The 16,767-nt window shown below is 47.4% G+C and overlaps 1 protein-coding gene across 1 annotated transcript in view; it reads left to right on the top strand.

The window, feature by feature from the left end:
- Ret (protein kinase receptor Ret oncogene) overlaps positions 1 to 16,767 on the top strand; it is a 324,724-nt gene that overhangs the window by 212,066 nt on the left and 95,891 nt on the right. The window contains exons 3-6 of the mRNA XM_077679579.1: positions 650 to 940; positions 3,980 to 4,227; positions 7,815 to 7,977; positions 11,501 to 11,604. Of these exons, the coding sequence (XP_077535705.1) occupies positions 650 to 940; positions 3,980 to 4,227; positions 7,815 to 7,977; positions 11,501 to 11,604 (806 nt within the window). The remainder of the gene's footprint in view (positions 1 to 649; positions 941 to 3,979; positions 4,228 to 7,814; positions 7,978 to 11,500; positions 11,605 to 16,767) is intronic.

Below are 16,767 nucleotides of genomic sequence, written 5' to 3'. Positions count from 1 at the left end.
GTGCGATGCAAGCTCGAATACATAAGTGATTGCGTAAGATATTTTGGGCGGAAAATGCCTTTAGCGGTAGCGAACACAAATTCAAATTTCGTGCGCGTGTGGGGCATGCGGGCACCGCACGTATAGCCAAGACCTGAAAAGTGAAACACATTTGCCAGCGTATATATTATACACGTGTGCTAACAATTGCTGCTTCCAAGGCAGCAAATCTGCGAAAAGATCTGATATATGACGCGTAACAAACGTGACCTGAGCTGCGACATTACGTAATACAAGAATAGGTTTAGCGTGGTGTTTTTTACCACATTTTAGGGTCGAATTCAGTGATGAACATCCCTGCTACTCTACTTTGCCTCAATTCTTGCGGCGATTGTTCCCCAGTGGAGCGTAGTGGAGTAGCAGACCCACGGGAAGTTTTAAAGAGCGTATACCAATATGGAGATGGAAAAATGTGAAGGTTCATTTGGCGTAACGAAGACGGAACTCCCTCACGCCCTTGCCCACATGCCAACGTGTGGTACATTCGGCTGTTGTTTACTCGCTCTCTGGAGCGGTGGAAAGGTGCATTTGCGAATTCTGTGAACTAACTCAACGACTGCCTCAGGGAAATTTGTAAAATCCATTTCCTTTATTTCTATTATTTCCCTAGGTGTACAAGGTAGCAGGCCCTCAGAGTGGAATCTCGTCGTGGAAGCCAGCGTCCATGCCGGAGAAATGAGGAAAAGCAACAGAACCCAGCTCCACGTACGGTTCCTGTCTCAGGAAGAGCAAGGCAAGGCTTGCGAAACGGCCAGGAAAGTTTGCTTCGGCCACGAGGGCCACAGGCGCGACTACGCCATCGACGAGCAGGTGAAAGCCGGCACTGTACTCGACCTCGTCAGGCCAGTCTCCATGGCGGCGCTCTGCCCGGGCTCTCGCCCCATTTACGGCCTACGCCAGGGTCAGTATATGAAGAGCCTGGTGCCTATATACAAATAGCCAATATAATGCATAGCATATTTGGAAAAGCGGTTGTCTCTTAGTAGCGAACTACCCAAATGCCACTGTCGCTTGTTGCTGAAATCAAAGAACGTGGACACAGAACGCGGTTTCCCCGCTCTGTCCGGTTACCAAAGCGGGCTGCAAAAGCAACATGATTATAAAGAATTCAATGAAAAGGTCAGGGGCAAGATTCAGACAGCTGTTGGCGCGTAACATACCGTTACGGCGGTTTCTGATTGTGCTACGTTCGTGCGCGATAGGTACTATGCAAAATACGAGAGGATAGCGAAGGCGCCGTCTATCATAAACTGCTCTTACGGGTACATTCCTTGGAAACAGCTTTGCGAACCTGCGCATTAATGTGGAAGTATAGAAAATATCGAAAGGTTTAGTACCATGGCAGCAGGCAAACAGACAAAAAAAAAAAGATTGGGGACATACTAAAACCCGCGGAGGGGGGGGGGGGGGGGGGGAGGGGGGGGGGCGATGTTGGGAAACTGCTCCTTTACCGTACTCTTCTTCCCCTCTATGGAAGTACAAACTAGTGCGGATGGGCTTGTTGGCCGACTTCCGTCAATATTTTACTATACATGCTGGGGTATTGCCATACATATGACCTACCAGCAATGGGTTATTCGTTTATGGAAGCCCAAACGAGCACTGTGGGTAGTGTTGCCTTTGTTCAACGCTCGTTCCGGCATGGAACCGACGCTGCTTTAACACCAAGAAGAAAATGAAAAGTGAGGTAAGAAGTAAGAGGTACAACAGAAGGAAAAGAGGGAAGAGGGAGAAAGAGAGAATCGGAAAGGCGGAAACTCTTGTCAGTTAATTATTTTTGTGATATCTTACTTCGCACATAAGATTACAAAACTTTTCAGAGGGACAGAAAGTAGGCCCGAAGTTTAAGGCGCACAGGTTAACACAGGGTTACCAAAGAAACCATGCCCTGCTTCGAGAAAGTTTAACACTGAACTGAAGGCTAACGTACACATAAATCGTTTTTTAAGTTTTTTTTTTCAGTAAACAAATATTTAACCAGTAGTTAAGTGCATGTCCGTATTTACCTCGGAGTTATCCTTAGTCATAGGCAAAACTCTCGTGTGTGTGATCTGAAAACTCAGCGGAATAGAAGCCTGACGACGGTTTATTTCGGGGCTTCTGAAATGGGTTTCCGAATAGAAGGCATTTGTAGGGTTCCGCGAAGCCCTCAGTATTCACATGCGGCTGAGCTTCCGTGAAACCTTGCCACGAATTAATGAGCTAGCAGACATAAATTAAAGAAGATTTTCATTCTGTTTCCTGTGCCTTCGATTAAACTGAACTTTCCGAACTTTGGTATAGACATCGCCTTCTCTCTCTCTCTCTCTCTCTTCCCCCCCCCCCCTTTCTTTCCGCCACCAGGTTACGCTTTGCATATTGCTCCGGGGATAAGTTCGCGGCTGGCGTATAGCACAGATTGGCTCGTTGTTTGAGTGGTCGTACTCATTTTGGGGCTACCAGGCGTGCCTTTTTCTGGGCTCAACATTATATTTTATTCCCTTAACATGTACAAATGTTCATGTGTGAGGGCATTTTGCCCCAAAAAGTGGCTGAATGCTGGTATTCGGGTCTTGGCCGAGGCTTATTTACGTACAAGAGTTAATCGGTGTCCTGTTTCGAAACTGCGCACAGCCTGCTGCGAAATCGCGAAAACGTGCTATTTATTCCCAAATAAAGCTGCCAGCTAGTTTATCCCTCACGTTCAAAGCCGTTCGCTAGAGGGGAGAATCTGGGAGCCCGGGATGTGTAGGCAGTATGGCGCCGCTGTGCCCACTATAGCTTCCTGAATATTGTCGTTGTTCGAGGGACACTGCTCTCACTGCTGCCACAGATTTCACTTCTCCCTCACCGTATGAGGCAGGTACGCCATGTTCTGGATGTCTATGGGCAGCGTTAGCGGATTTTTTTGGGGCAGCGAGGTATCCGGATTAATCAGTTGAAGTTGACCCAATGGGAAAAGCTCTGTTAGTGCATGGGGAGGCGAAATAATGGTGATATCACCCAGTGCAGGCGTATCAGTGGTAGTTCAGAAGGCTTTGGCAATATCGTCATTAGGATACTACGCGATTGAAGACGGTTTCTGTAAATGTGAGGTACATTGAAATGTTAACCGTTGTCCACAATAAGTTTTAACAGCACAGAGTGTACCTGTAGTGTACCTGTAGGAAGTGGACATTTTTGCTGCTTTAGAGAGTTTATTGACTATCTCGAGTAAAACTCCTACAATATATTCAACGGAATAGCAATGTAGTTCACTCGAATGGTAGGTCCAGCAACGCAGTCTTATTTTTTACGCCCTTACCTGACCCCCCCCCCCCCCCCCCCCTTCCACCGCCCACCCCCCCAGCACAATAATTTTCCGCCCTGGTCTAATGCCAGAAAGCACAGAAGAGTCGGCTCAAGCACTCTGTTGCTGCTGAAATGGTCGCGGCTACTGCTCCTGGGCCCAGAGACGGCATTCCTTGGGAAAGCTGCTCAATATCATACGTAACCTTCGGGAAGAAGGATCCCTTGAGCTTTTCATCCACACATCAATTCTAGTCCTACATTCATTAAAGGAAATTTTGGTCTGCTCCCTCTAAACGTGCTCGAATGAGGAGTCACTGTGACCAAAGGCGAAGGATGGCCAATTACAAGGCTTAACATTCAATTTGACGCCCAAAATATAATGCGATGACAAAGAATGCATGAACTTTTATCTCAGTTAATGTAACAGCGTGTAACCGTTTCTTTCTAAAAGCGTAACGTCTTTCAGAAAAGTTTTATTTGTTTATTACCTTAGTTTAAAGATGTTTTCCCTGGCTTTGCGGCTGAACTTTTATTTCCTGGCCGAAACACCAGACAATCACACTTCACTGTCGCAGTGCGTGGCAATGATCGGAAGAACCCGAAACCCGTCTGGTACAGTGACTTCAGTTGTTCTGATTGGTATTCAATTTCTCCCTTCCGCATGCTCCAGACGGCGACAAATGGCTGGCCCTTGATGCCACGTCCGGGAAGCTTTCCTTGAGGCGGCCGGTCGTGTGGAGCGAGTCGACGACACCCCCGAGCACCCAGCTGACGGCCAGGCTCGTGTGCTCCCTGGCGGGCCATCCGAACGAGACCGTCAAGGTCTCACTTAAGGTCACGGACATCGATGACCAGCCTCCCAGGGCGCAGACGGACAGCAGCCTGCAGTGCAAGACATCGATGGAAACACTGCGCAAGGTGCGCGCTGCAAGCCTCCGATTGACGGGCATTTTGCTTGGAACCAAAGCTTGCCGCAGTGAATTGTCTTTGCGTTCATTGCTAAATGAATAATGGTTTTTACAGTACTGCAGGGCTGAATAACCGGGAAATCTTCTGCCTCTGTCATAATCACGCCGGATAAAATTGTTGTGCTTTGTCTCCATTCAGACATATATTAACAAAATTGGCGTATCCCACGTTCTGGTGGGGAATCGACGTGACGCGAAGCGTTCATCGTTGCATACCTGAGTTGAAATGAACTTGCGTGTGGCATTTGTATGAGTTATTGTGCTTGGAGTAGTTGCTTATTTTTTTTTTCAGAATGACGAGCGCGTCGACAAATACGACACGTACCGAGAAACGTTGAACGTCTCAATCTCCCTGGCGAAGACGCCACCAGCACCAAGTGCAGAGAACGTGATACACCCATGAACGGGGCTTCCCCTTCGAGCAGCACACGCAAAGGGTTCCTTTCTTTCTTGCAGCGGAACCGCCGCAACCGCTGCAACCCTCAGCTAAAGTAACGTAGAAGTTCGGTTAATTTACTTCAGCTTACGTTTCCGACGTGCGAATAGAACAGGAGCTGATTCCGCTCTGAAACCGCCAGACCGCGTCAGCCACCGCTGGTAGCGTCAGTTACGCAACTTGTGTGTACGCAAGTGCTACGGAGGACCACAAAACAACCAAACAGGCTGTAGCAGTATATTCTCGACGCAATAGACACTTTTAGAAGTTCACTGGTCATTCTATTTCTATTGTAACGAATACCTACTGACTAATATTTGCAGTCGGCATTTTCATGACAGTATTTTATTACACAGTGGCTTACTGGAAGGTTAGCTATTAGAGAAGAGAGTTCTCCGATAGTTTTGCTATTAAAGTTCCCCGATTATGCTTTGAAAAAAAAAAAGGTTCGCTTTGTCCATGTGGATTGCACTTTCATACGGTGTGCTTTTCCAAGCGGTAGGCGTTGTCTACGTTGCTATGCCCCCCATTCCATTCTCTGTGAACTGCCCGGTGGATTTACGTTCATTCAAATTTAAGTTCCGGCTTTTACAGACGTTTAGGACAAAGATATAAAACTTGAACCCGACATGATATATCAGAGAGAAAGCTTGATTTCTCAGTGCACGTATAAAAAGAATGTTCTCAGGCTGTCAGCATATAACCAGCAGTGCACACGTTAAATCTCCGATAAAATGTAGTGTCATATTTAAGGGAAGAAAAATGCAGAAAAAAAAGCAAGACCAAAATAAAACAAGTAGCCCAAAGAGGCAGCGGAAACCGGCACGTATCACCGCAATGCCCGTAGTGGGCTAAAGTGGACGCAGTGCGCCTCTTCCGGTCCAAGGACTGAACTTTCCCTGCCTGCAGCCCCGTAGAGATAAACGCGTTTCGTTTTGGAGAGGAACTTAACCAACCGATCTATCTCGCCTCTCGGGCAGCATCCGCCGCATGTCTTCCCACCTTAAACCACCTTCAATGGCTTTGGTAGCAGCCACCACTCTCTCCAGCTGCGTCCACCGACATACCCCTGGTTGTTCTATAACGCTGCCGTATTCCCCACCCCATTTCCGAATTTGCTTTCTGCAGTCTTGGTCACATATCAAGCACACTCACGATCTGTATGCGCTCACAGCTCCTATTCATAGTGCTTCGCTCATATACGTGAACGACCCGCCAGCCCTACCAGTGGGAACAGAGACGGCTCAGTGGTTGAGGCAGCGGCTGCTGGAATGATGTTGAGTCGTTTCTCCAAATGATCAGAATAGCGTCACTGTATACCTCTGTGTAATAAAGCGAAAAAGAACCACGCCCATAGGCATACGCCGGGCGCATTCGGTTCCCTTGCCAGTGATTCGTAGGGCGCAGGGGCTCGCTTAGCAGTGATTTGCTCCCTTGGACGCAGCGATATGTAATCAGGCGTAATGCGGCAAAGTAGACCGACGGAAAGCATTAAGAGTATCGAGGTTTGACGTCAGCACATTGTCGTAGGGTCATTCCATGCCAAACCACCGCAAATGTACGCTCAACCCATTTGCATTTTTAGGAAAAATCTACAGCGATTCGTATGACTGAGGATAGTTATACGAAATAATATTGTCGGAAAAAACTCCCTGCTCTAATTTAAAACTGCTGCTACGAAGTTCCCGTGACTTGAAAAATAATGGTGGTTTTATGTTCCGAAGCTGCACCTAGGCCACACGCGCAGTAGTGGAGGGTACGGACTGATTTATACCGCACGGAGATCTTTAAACTGCGCCGAACTCTTGTCACGAGGACGTTTTTGATGTTCAGCGCGAAAAACAAGTGCCGTGGTGGGATCGATCTTTGTGCCCAGCAGTACAACTGCTTAGCCACTGAGCCAACGCAAGGTGTTCCCATGACTTGCGAGAGCACAAAAATGCTGTCAATTACTTACGAACCTCCAATTTTTTCTGTTATAATGTGCAGTCACGGCCTCTTGAAAGTATCTTAATTGAATAACTGCCCCCTTTTCTTAGCTAATTTTATGTCTGGACTTCTTTTTTTGTGCAGCCGCAGAAAAAATGTTTACCGACAGTTTTTTCTTTGCAGTTTACTTAATTAAACCCGTCACTCAACAGAGTTAAATAATAGTTAATCATAGTTAATTATAGTTAATGGCATAGTTAATGATTACCTCAAGTCTTACTCACGACGCTGTGGCAAAACTTCCGTTTTAAGTCGTGCATAGGGGTTCCCACTAAAAAATACACGACAAACCACCGCGCGAACGCTGGGCGACGTAAAATTTACGAATTGTGTAGTTTTATCTAAGCGGTTGTGTTTTATTGGGGCATGGAACGTTTTGAAGTTTAAGCACCACTACATCGCGTGCAGCACTCCCTTCTTCAGAGCGTCCCATCGGTTCAACGCATTGAAAAAAGAATAACGTAGCTTCGCGTAACCGCAACAGTTTAATTATCCTTGCGGGTATCCATCCGGCTGTTATAGGCTGAAGAAAATTCTGAGAGTGCGAATAACAGCGGTATTAGAATTACTTTTACGTTCTTAGCTACGCGGGCTCATTTAATTGTTCGGTTCTTACTGTGCCCAAAAGAAAGAACCTGAAATTAATTTCTTCGCGGTTCCTTGCGCCAGAAAAAGCCACCATAATCACAAATTTTGCCTTGCCTGTTATGCGTTCAAACGTTGCTTTTATGGGCTCAGTTACAATTACCCATTTCCGACCGGAAGCTACCTCTTTGATTATACCTTCACCAATACCTAAGCTATCAAATAATGATAGCTGAGGTAATGGTGGAGGGAAAGAAAGATACTTGCACAAATTTGCTGCGTACGATGGGTAGCTCGGCCCGGGTTTGAAAATACTCGGCGGCCGAAAATATAACCAGCAGTTCAACGCATTTGCTGAAGTAGCTGTTATTAGTCTTGATTCAATTATGCCGTGGTCTGTGTATAGCCGCTAAAGTCTGACAACAGAGTAAGGGCAACGTGGCATGACTTCCGACAGGAAAAGTCCCTTGCATGCTCACCAGTCTCCGGTCAATGTTCGCCTAATGCTCTCTTTCGTGTACGTGCAGGGTGAAGTTCTTGGGTGCCGAATATCTGTTCTTGACCACGACTCCGAAGAAGCCAACAAATTCAGCGTGCGGGTGGAAGGCGATGATCTGAACCTGTTCGAACTTGTCCGCCCACCGTATCAGATATTCATTAGGGAAAAGAAGAGGACCTTCCTCAATGCTGGTAAGAAAGGCTACTTGTGTTGGCAACTAAGTAGGCTTAACGAGTCACTTCTGCTAATGCGATTTGCAGTGCATGGGCACGATCAGCGTGTTTAGCACTGCAACGAGTGAGTCACGGCGGCACCGTCAGTAGAAAAAGTCGCCGCACTAGTGACTGTAATCGTGATTTAAAACAGGGCTCCTTATGAAAGCGCTCAGTTAGGGGAATAAGTAAGTGTAGTATATAGATCGAAGTGAAATAGCACGAACAAACAACGACGAGGAAGTAACAAATCGGACGTTCCCTAAAAAAGTCGTCGTGTGCGTGCAATGTCGTTCCTTTGGAATATTAGAAATCTTGTTGAGAGAAATATCAGCTGCAAGTTTCATTTGGGACATTAGAAATCTTGTTGAGAGGAATATCAGCTGCAATTAGTGACTAAACCAATCCGACAGAAAATAAATAGCTCACGTTTAACACTTCCAAACCTCGTTATCGCGAACAAAAGTAAAGACTGTACTCAAAGTTTTTGTGAAATCTTGCCTTTGCTTGAGAATTCGCAGCCTTCCGTCTAGCTATATCTACTAGATGATTGCAATCATCTTTTCCCTTGCGCTGAAGCGCACGCACAGACATCACAGCCGGCTCTGAACGATCAAGCGCAGGCGAAGCAGCCGTTTCACTTTTGCTTAGTTCCTTGGTACCGTAGTGGCGATGCTTAGAGTGAGCGAAGCGATTATAAAGGCTCTGCTTGCGCGCCGACGTCTGAAGGTCGCTTGCGGCGCGGTGAAGGCCCTTGATAGGTGTAGCGTAGTAGAGTTTTTCCTCTGAAAGCCTGCGGTAACAAAGGGAAGTTCTGTTTGATTTGGGCGAATGAGGAGAATATGGGACGGGACTGCTACATTAAACTCCGGAGTAGTTGATGTGGCCTCTAATGCGTCCGCATCAAACATGAAGCCCACCTTGCGATGCCGCTATATACTGTTCTGATGCGCCTGGAGGCAAGCAGGAGGAAGATTGAGCACGACCACAAGCCGGACCACGAAAGACCACAGGTTATGTGCCTGGTCCATGCCAGCCACGCTCCTAGCGCTTGCAGCGAACAATGAGGAAGACGAGGAATTGGTCTCGCTCTTGCGGCATCCGGCTTGCCTGACTTGTGGTGACTCCTCCTACTTGCATATATTGTACATACCTGAAAATACGCCATCCTCCTTGCTTCTTCCTTGTAACAATACTATCAAGTCAAATGATATTCTATAATTACGGCAATAGTCCATAACCTCACTAGTTCGTTCTGTGCTTGTGTATAACCCGATCCAGTTTTTGTAAAAAAATGCGGGCACGAGATGAGTATGATGCATACAGTCACATTATAAACCGACTAGGAGATCGTCAAAAAGTTGTTTCTCTCGTGCGTTGGCGCGGCTCATTGCCGCTCAGAGAGAGCACAGCCTGTTGTACCTTTAAATGTTTACTAAGTTAGAATAGGTATTTTTTTTCTTTTCAGCTGTGGGCGTCACTTTTCACGGCGTTTTCGCCTGGGTTAGTGATATGTTATTGCTTAAAAATCTTTTCGGGGTTTATCACCAAATTATTTTTGCATCGTGTCTTTAGGCCTGGCTAAAAGTCAAACTGAACTGAACTGAACTGAACTGAAACTGAAACGTTAAACTGAAAAAGCACGTACTGCACGTGGTGGACTGTCGGTTAATCCGTCTTGATTGAGCTATTTGCACCGAAAGCTGCTTATGGCGACTTCCTTCGAAATTGATTGGTTTAATTGTAAGGTTACACGTGGTTTAATTGTAAGGTTACGCCAAAGCTACACGTCGGCCTGCCCAGGTGGAGGGATCCGAATTTATTTCGACCACCTGGGGTTGTTTTCCATGGGTTCGCCCCTGGGCTTCGCCTCCATGTCACCTCCAACCTGGGGTTCACCTCCATCTGAAAAGCAGCCACCGCGGCTAGGATCGAACTCGCGTCCTTGAGATCAGCATCACAATGCCTTAGCCACTGAGCTGCGGAATTCATGCCGTCGTCGGCGCAGAATTTTGTTTTCTTAAAAGGTAACCTTTCAAGGAAGGTAACTTTTAATGCCGACATGCCCTCTTCGCGTTTTATGAGCGGACATGTGCCTGTCCACGCGTCTTCAGACTACATGTCCGTGCGTCTATAACCTACAACTCCCCTGTCCATGTGACCATAACCGACATGTAGCTAGCTGCCCACGCTGTCCACCAAGTGCGTGCATCCGTAAGCGACATCCGCTGATCACACACCTATAACTTATGTTTCTTGCTGAGTCCATACATACACATCCGCGTCCGTCTGGCCGAAACTTGCATGTCATTGACCGCGCGTCGGCGACTGAAATTCTCCTGTCGTGCAGCTGGAAACAACGTAACGCTGTCTGTGCGTTCGCAACCTACATGCCTATATCCGTGCGTGCGTAACCTACAGGCCCCTGTGATTGACGTGCCCATGTGTTTCATTGTTCCTAACCTTAATAACTGTGGTAAATCTCCCAGAATTTCTTTATTCTTTAGTCTTAGTTTATTTTGCTTGTTGTCTTAGTTTTAGAACTTTATTTCCGCGATTCCGCTGGTAACACAGCGGACAGTTGAGACAACGCAAGTAACCCGCCGCGGTGGCTCAGTGGCTAAGGCGTTGCGCTGCTGAGGAAGAGGTCGCGGGTTCGATTCCCGGCCGCGGCGGCCGCTTTTCTGATGGAGGCGAAAAGCAAAAACGCCCGTGTGTACGAGATTTCGGCGCACGTTAAAGATCCCCAGGTGGTCAAAATTAATCCGCAGCCCTTCACTTCGGCGCGTCCATCGCTTGCGTTTCGTTGGCACGTTGAACCTTACAATCAATCAAATCAATCACAACGCAAGTAAAGACTGAATAGCAGGGCTCCAAAAGCGCTCACTGATTCGGCCTCTAAATAAATGCGTCTTCTCTTTTGCCCCCTCATTATTAACCGAGCAAAACAATGGCAACGCAGCCCCTGAGCGTATGTCAGTTTTCTGTCTTTGTGTTACAAACCGTGCGCTCGAGGTTATTAACTATTAATTCACAGTTAGCGTTGCTTAGAGCTCTGGTAATGCCTATAGGCCCTATGGTAATGCCAGCACTGCCCTATAGGGCAGTGCTGGGAAAAAAAAAACTATTCTTACTTTTCTTACGGAAACAAGGCTAGAAAAGGTTCTGGAAATCCTCCGAACATATACAATTTATATATGTGTGCATCTCCCCTTGCCCCTCCCCCCCCTCTTTTGTTTACCGTTCCTTTCTCTCTCTCTTTATTTTCCCCTGTCATCTCACTGGATTCACCCTCATCTGGAGTAGCGAGCTCTACCGTTAGTGGGGCTGGCATCTTCAGCTTTCATTAAAGGTTTTATCTCTCTCTCTCTCTCTCTCTCTCTCTCTGGAAATGATTAGGGGATATTTTCCAAGCTTTGCAATAACAATGGGTTCTCTAACATGGTGAGTTGTGGTTTATATCAAGTTTTGTCCTGAATGTTACGCCCCTCATGACGTGCAGAGATCCGGGCTCGGACCACTGGTACTTCATTTCCTGGAGACAAGTACAAATTCACGGTCGTCGTCGAGGACACCAGCCTTGTGCGGTCAGATGTCAGCAACAAGGTAAAGCCCTTGAGCTCACCACCTGAGAAGTCCCCCATACTGTTGCCGGAGTGTTTGATGAAAATGTTTGATGCTTTACGTTACAGTAACCGCTTCATCACATTTGCACATTTTGTTCGGCTGACCAAAACTCGCGCCGTCTATTAAGCTTGTTTTTTGTTAAGGGCCGCTTGAAGCCAACTCCGTACACAGAGGCAGTTTTTATTTTAGGTTATGTAATCTATATTTAGGGTTATGGCTGAAGTCTTCTAAATAAAATGAGAATCCCGTGGCAGTTGGCACTAACAGAATGAGAATTTTCATTCCAATTTCATGTCACGTTTTTTGTATGCTATTTCGTTCGTGTAATCACGTTCGTAGCACTCATATTCAAATCTATCCTGTTACAGCGCAGCGACCTACGATGTCCACTGCGCGTTCACCGACAATTAATGAAATGCACGGCGACCGCCGTTGTAGGCCCGTTAGCCACCTGGCGTTTCGCCAAAGGCCGAGGAGTAACAGGCTTTGTGGCCGCAGAAGATCACTAGTCACGAGGCAGCTGGCTCGTAGGAATTTTTTAACAGAGGTGCGAGTAGCAATTTCTACAAAGTGCTCTCTTTCCTCCCTCCCTGCCTCCATTTACCTATCTCTATTTAATTTCTTTGGTTATTTTATGGTAGTCGTGAAATAATAAGCTAAGGCGAGATATCATGAGCCGCGACACGACTTCGTTAATTTTAGGTTGCACTGTGCTGGTCTATGAGTAGGGAAAATATATTGTAATACTTCTGCTAGAACTATGTTAATCAATGTATATACATTAAGTGGACGGCAAACTAAATGATCCCGAGGGCACCTGGCAAAATAATGACCAGTAGTGCAAATTGTGACTTTATTCTTGGGAACTTTGCTATGCCGGTAGACCAAGAATAGCGTGAATTTGTTCACTACGAGACGAGGCTAGGAGTATTCGTAGTAAAAATCATAGTACCACGTTTCTCAGCGGTTAATCCCTTCGTGTCGAAATCCGCAGCAATATCCTACCAATAAATGAATCGTTTATGCAGTGGCTTCATGCTAAATTCCTTGATATGAATGACTCCATGTTAAAGAAAACTAAGAATTCAAGGATTTAGGCATTAACGAGAAATGACTTGAAACACCAGTCGCCTTTCAGCGCTGGAAACTTTCATTGTCATTAACTGCTTCTCAATCTCTGATTATCAGCCGAGAGGCGAAAAAGGGAGGAATTCAATCTTGCGGCCCTCGTCGTAACATCTCATTAGCATTCACTCTTGCAGTCTCGAGACATATTTTTTCATCCTCGTGGGCGGCTCAAGGCCACCAGCCGGAACAATGGGTGACAACTCGCCCCCCCGGTTTGCAGGGTGTTTTCAGTGCGATATTAGCACCCCATCCAGCTATTTACTCCTGGCGCACTTCGTAATACCACGCTTTAGTTCTCGCTTCCTCTCTGGATCGATCCAACTTTCGCCCTCACCCAAATCTAGCTCTATCACGAATGTTCCCTTGTTACGAAACGGCCTGTTATCAACCGGCCTATGACGAAACGAGATCCTACGAACGGTCGTTTCCAGTCCGCCTTGCAGACGCGTAAAATCGTGACATTACGCTCCCGGCGCCGCGCTTGAAGAGGGGTCATGCGCGTACAAAATGACAAAAATACATTCATCTGTCTATGATATGCCAAATGCGCCTCGAGCACTTGGAAGTCGATTTAATCACCTCCCTAGTTGAAAAATTCCGTTTTACTATTCTTTTAATGCAATCGCATTGAACGGTGTTACTGAATTCATAACCTAATGAAATTCTTGGTAATGCAACCAGCAGTCTGGTTAGGCTGTTTTCGGCCCCTTTTCTACGCCTTTAAGTAAAAATAGCGCGCACATTTGCGCGGTCGTGCAAGATGGGAGGTAGAGAAGTCTAGTTAACAAACGCCCATTTGGGCTCAGCTTCACATTTGTGCACAAACCGCACAGGGACAGTTGGATGCATGACAAAAGAGGCATTAGGTTGTAGTTTCATTGTAGTGTTTATAACGCACCGACGCAACGCAGGCGATGAGACGCGCCGTAGTGGAGGGCTCCGGATTGATTTTGACCACCTGGGAATCTTTAACGTGCGCCTAAATCTCGTACACACCGGAGTTTTTGCTTTTCGCCTCCATCAAAAAAGCGGCCGCTGCGGCTGGGAATCGAACCCGCACCCTCGTGCTCAGCAGCGCAACGCCTTAGCCAGTGAGCCATCGCGGCGGGTAAAAGAGGCATTTAACAAAATGCTACAAGTACGGCGGTCGCTGAAGGTTTCGACGCACATGGCGTATCTTCCACGCCTCTTCGAAAGATCATGTCTGTGCCCGTTCGGAAACGCGAGAATGAGGAGGGGCGGGGGGCATGATCACATGCCATGTGCAACGTGCCCATAAAAACAACAAAGCTCGCGGTAAAAAAAAATACACCACCAAATTTGTCACTTTTTCACTTTCTCACACATGGGATGAAAGGGTGAGGATGCGTCTAGACGCGTGGATGGCCCTGGCAGTCGATGCCACAGTTAGCGTATGCGTCGCTGGAGTTTATGGGAACATGAGCCCTTTGAAAATGACGAGAGCGTCGTTTATACGCCTTTCGTTATGAAAAGTTCACTGGTTGTCATTCAATGTAATCCACTTCCAGCGTCAGCAGTCAGGGTTCCTCCAAACACTGTACGCATATCGGCTTCGCTAGACATGACCTCCGGGTTGGTAGAGGAATCGCGTCCACTCCACCACTCTTGTTCCAGCGTTGGTTCGTGCTGTCCCCTCCCGTATACTTTAGGAGATCCTTCGTCTTCGAAACGCTTTACGTTCACCACGAACCAGGCCTACGGTCGGGCCTCGTGTCAGCCCTGGACCGGGTAAACATCCTCGCGTGCAGTCAGCGCAGCCTCCTTCTACTGAAGAGGCAGCCTCTGAGGGTGAGTCCAGGGAAGTCACCAACTCGAATACCCAGACAACCGTATTCAAAATGCAGGCTGCAGCGTCCGCCGACCTGTGGACACCACCGAGGACGGCTCTGAGCTTGTAAAAGCAAAACGAACAAAGACCTAAACCACGAGCTTATACGGTTTTGTTTGAGCCTAAAGCGGCATGCAAGCTTACCTATAGCGACGAAACGATTGAGTAAAGAGCACTATCCGTTGCATTCAGCGCGGATCGACAACACCAGACCTAACCACTCACTCAACGTTATCGCTGTAAATACCCGATCGGAGTCGGTATCAAACTTATATGAAAAGGGCGCACGGACATTCTGGGCTCCTTGCCGCAACAACGTCATTCTCTCTCTGGCTTGAATACTTGCATTGGAGGGCTGTGCTGCACAAACATCAACATAAGAGACAAGTGCCTCGTCACTTGTATTCAGTCCGATTTCGTCCATGTTCGCACAGCTCGCCGATAGTGTCGACCACAGGAAATCATGAGGATTGTCTTTGAAGTAACATCGCTCCCGGAAAATGTTCAAAACGAATGGTACACGAATACATGCCCCGAGCTATAGAGTGCAACCAGTGTCATAAACTTGGATACACTCTGGACCTTTGGCCCAGGACAGCATTGCGAACGCTGTGCTGGAGAGGCAAAATAGCAATGAGTGCAGCCAGACGCCACGGTGTTTCAATTGCAAGGGGACCCACGGTGCGACAGATCTACGCAGCTGGGAACGCAGATGTCAAATTCACACCACCAAATTCTGAGCCACGCATGCGAATGCTCCCTGAGTAAGAGGAAGCCACGAAGAAAGCATATGCATCTTGTATGCGCGAAGGTGGGGAAGGCGTAACTTTGGGACACTTTAATTCAGTACCGCAGATTGCTGTGCGTCGTCCTGGATCTCTCCCTAACCAAGACTGAGGTAAATAAGCTACGTACTATTTTAATAGCTGCAGCATGAAAATAGCCCCTGGGCCTAGGCAGAGGCTAGGCAGAGACAGCAGCCGCAAAGACCGAGAATGCAGTCTTCTCAAGCAAAGGGGACAGAAGATGTGCCGGCATGCGAACGGAAACTATACCAAACGTATTTTGCACTTCACCTAGTGAATGGTTACATCATCGCTACGGCCGCTCGATTGTGCGCGCGATCGAGCGGCCGCGCCATGGCTCTCATGGTTTTCAACGACGGTTCGGTTGATCCAAACAGTGGGCATACCGTTGCTGCCTTTCCGCTTCCTGGACGCGATGAAAAGTACAGGTATGCCGCACTGACAACGCTACACCCAATTCAACGGGTTGAACGAAGGCTACAGATGCAGGATGTGTTAAAAAATCAGTGAATACCACCGATGCTAAGAAGTTACCGTTCTGGATGAAAGGACCAGGCTAAACTTCTGGGATTGTCTTAGATAGCCGGCAGGGGCTCAGCGCTCTGCTGGCACGCGGATCTTGCGGGATCTTTTTTTTTTCTCTGGATCCCGATCCATGCGTACATGTCGAGAAATGACATGGTCCATGTACTTGCGCAACAAGTCGCCTGAGAACTACCACCTACGCAAAGGTACACTCCGTTGGCTCCAGCTTAACATAATGACCTCCTAGAACTTTTCGTGATTTTATGATGAGCCACCTGAGGAGTCCCGCTACGACAACTCAGCAGGAAAATGATCCTGTCTTGTGCTCACAGTTCTATACCACCTCAAGATCAAAAGGAAGTCAAGAATACGCGGGCTTCTAGGAGTTCACAAAGTGACCGGGCATTCCACATCACTGACCCAGAAAACGACCCACCTTTAACAAAGATGCGAATGGGGTCGGTAAGGACAGCCAATTTTCGTGCAACAAGACACGGATTCTTTCTGAGTGCTCCCGTTGCTGGGGCGATAATGACACCGCAAGTAAACTATGAAGCTTATTTCCCTTTGCCGAACACCGACCAGAAGACTTCAAAAAGGCTTGAATTACCAGCCTAGAGAGCCCGAACTATCGGCGTACCCAATCTAGGGACGGCGTCGCCTCTCCGCTCCCCTTTAACACTCCCCTGTCGTGTCTCCGAGTGCATATAATTTTTGTGCTTTGCCCTAGACACTAACTTTCCCCAAAGCGTGTTCATGGCGCGGCGTTTTCTGCAAATCGTTGCCATCGTCACATACCTAGATCCAATGTGGTAAGTTCCGTGGTCACGCTGT

Source organism: Haemaphysalis longicornis, unplaced genomic scaffold, assembly GCF_048455015.1.
Source record: "Haemaphysalis longicornis isolate Haplotype H1 unplaced genomic scaffold, Haemaphysalis longicornis Haplotype H1 scaffold_1, whole genome shotgun sequence".
In the NCBI taxonomy this organism is placed as follows: Eukaryota; Metazoa; Arthropoda; class Arachnida; order Ixodida; family Ixodidae; genus Haemaphysalis; species Haemaphysalis longicornis.
This window is presented reverse-complemented; position numbering and strand designations above follow the sequence as displayed.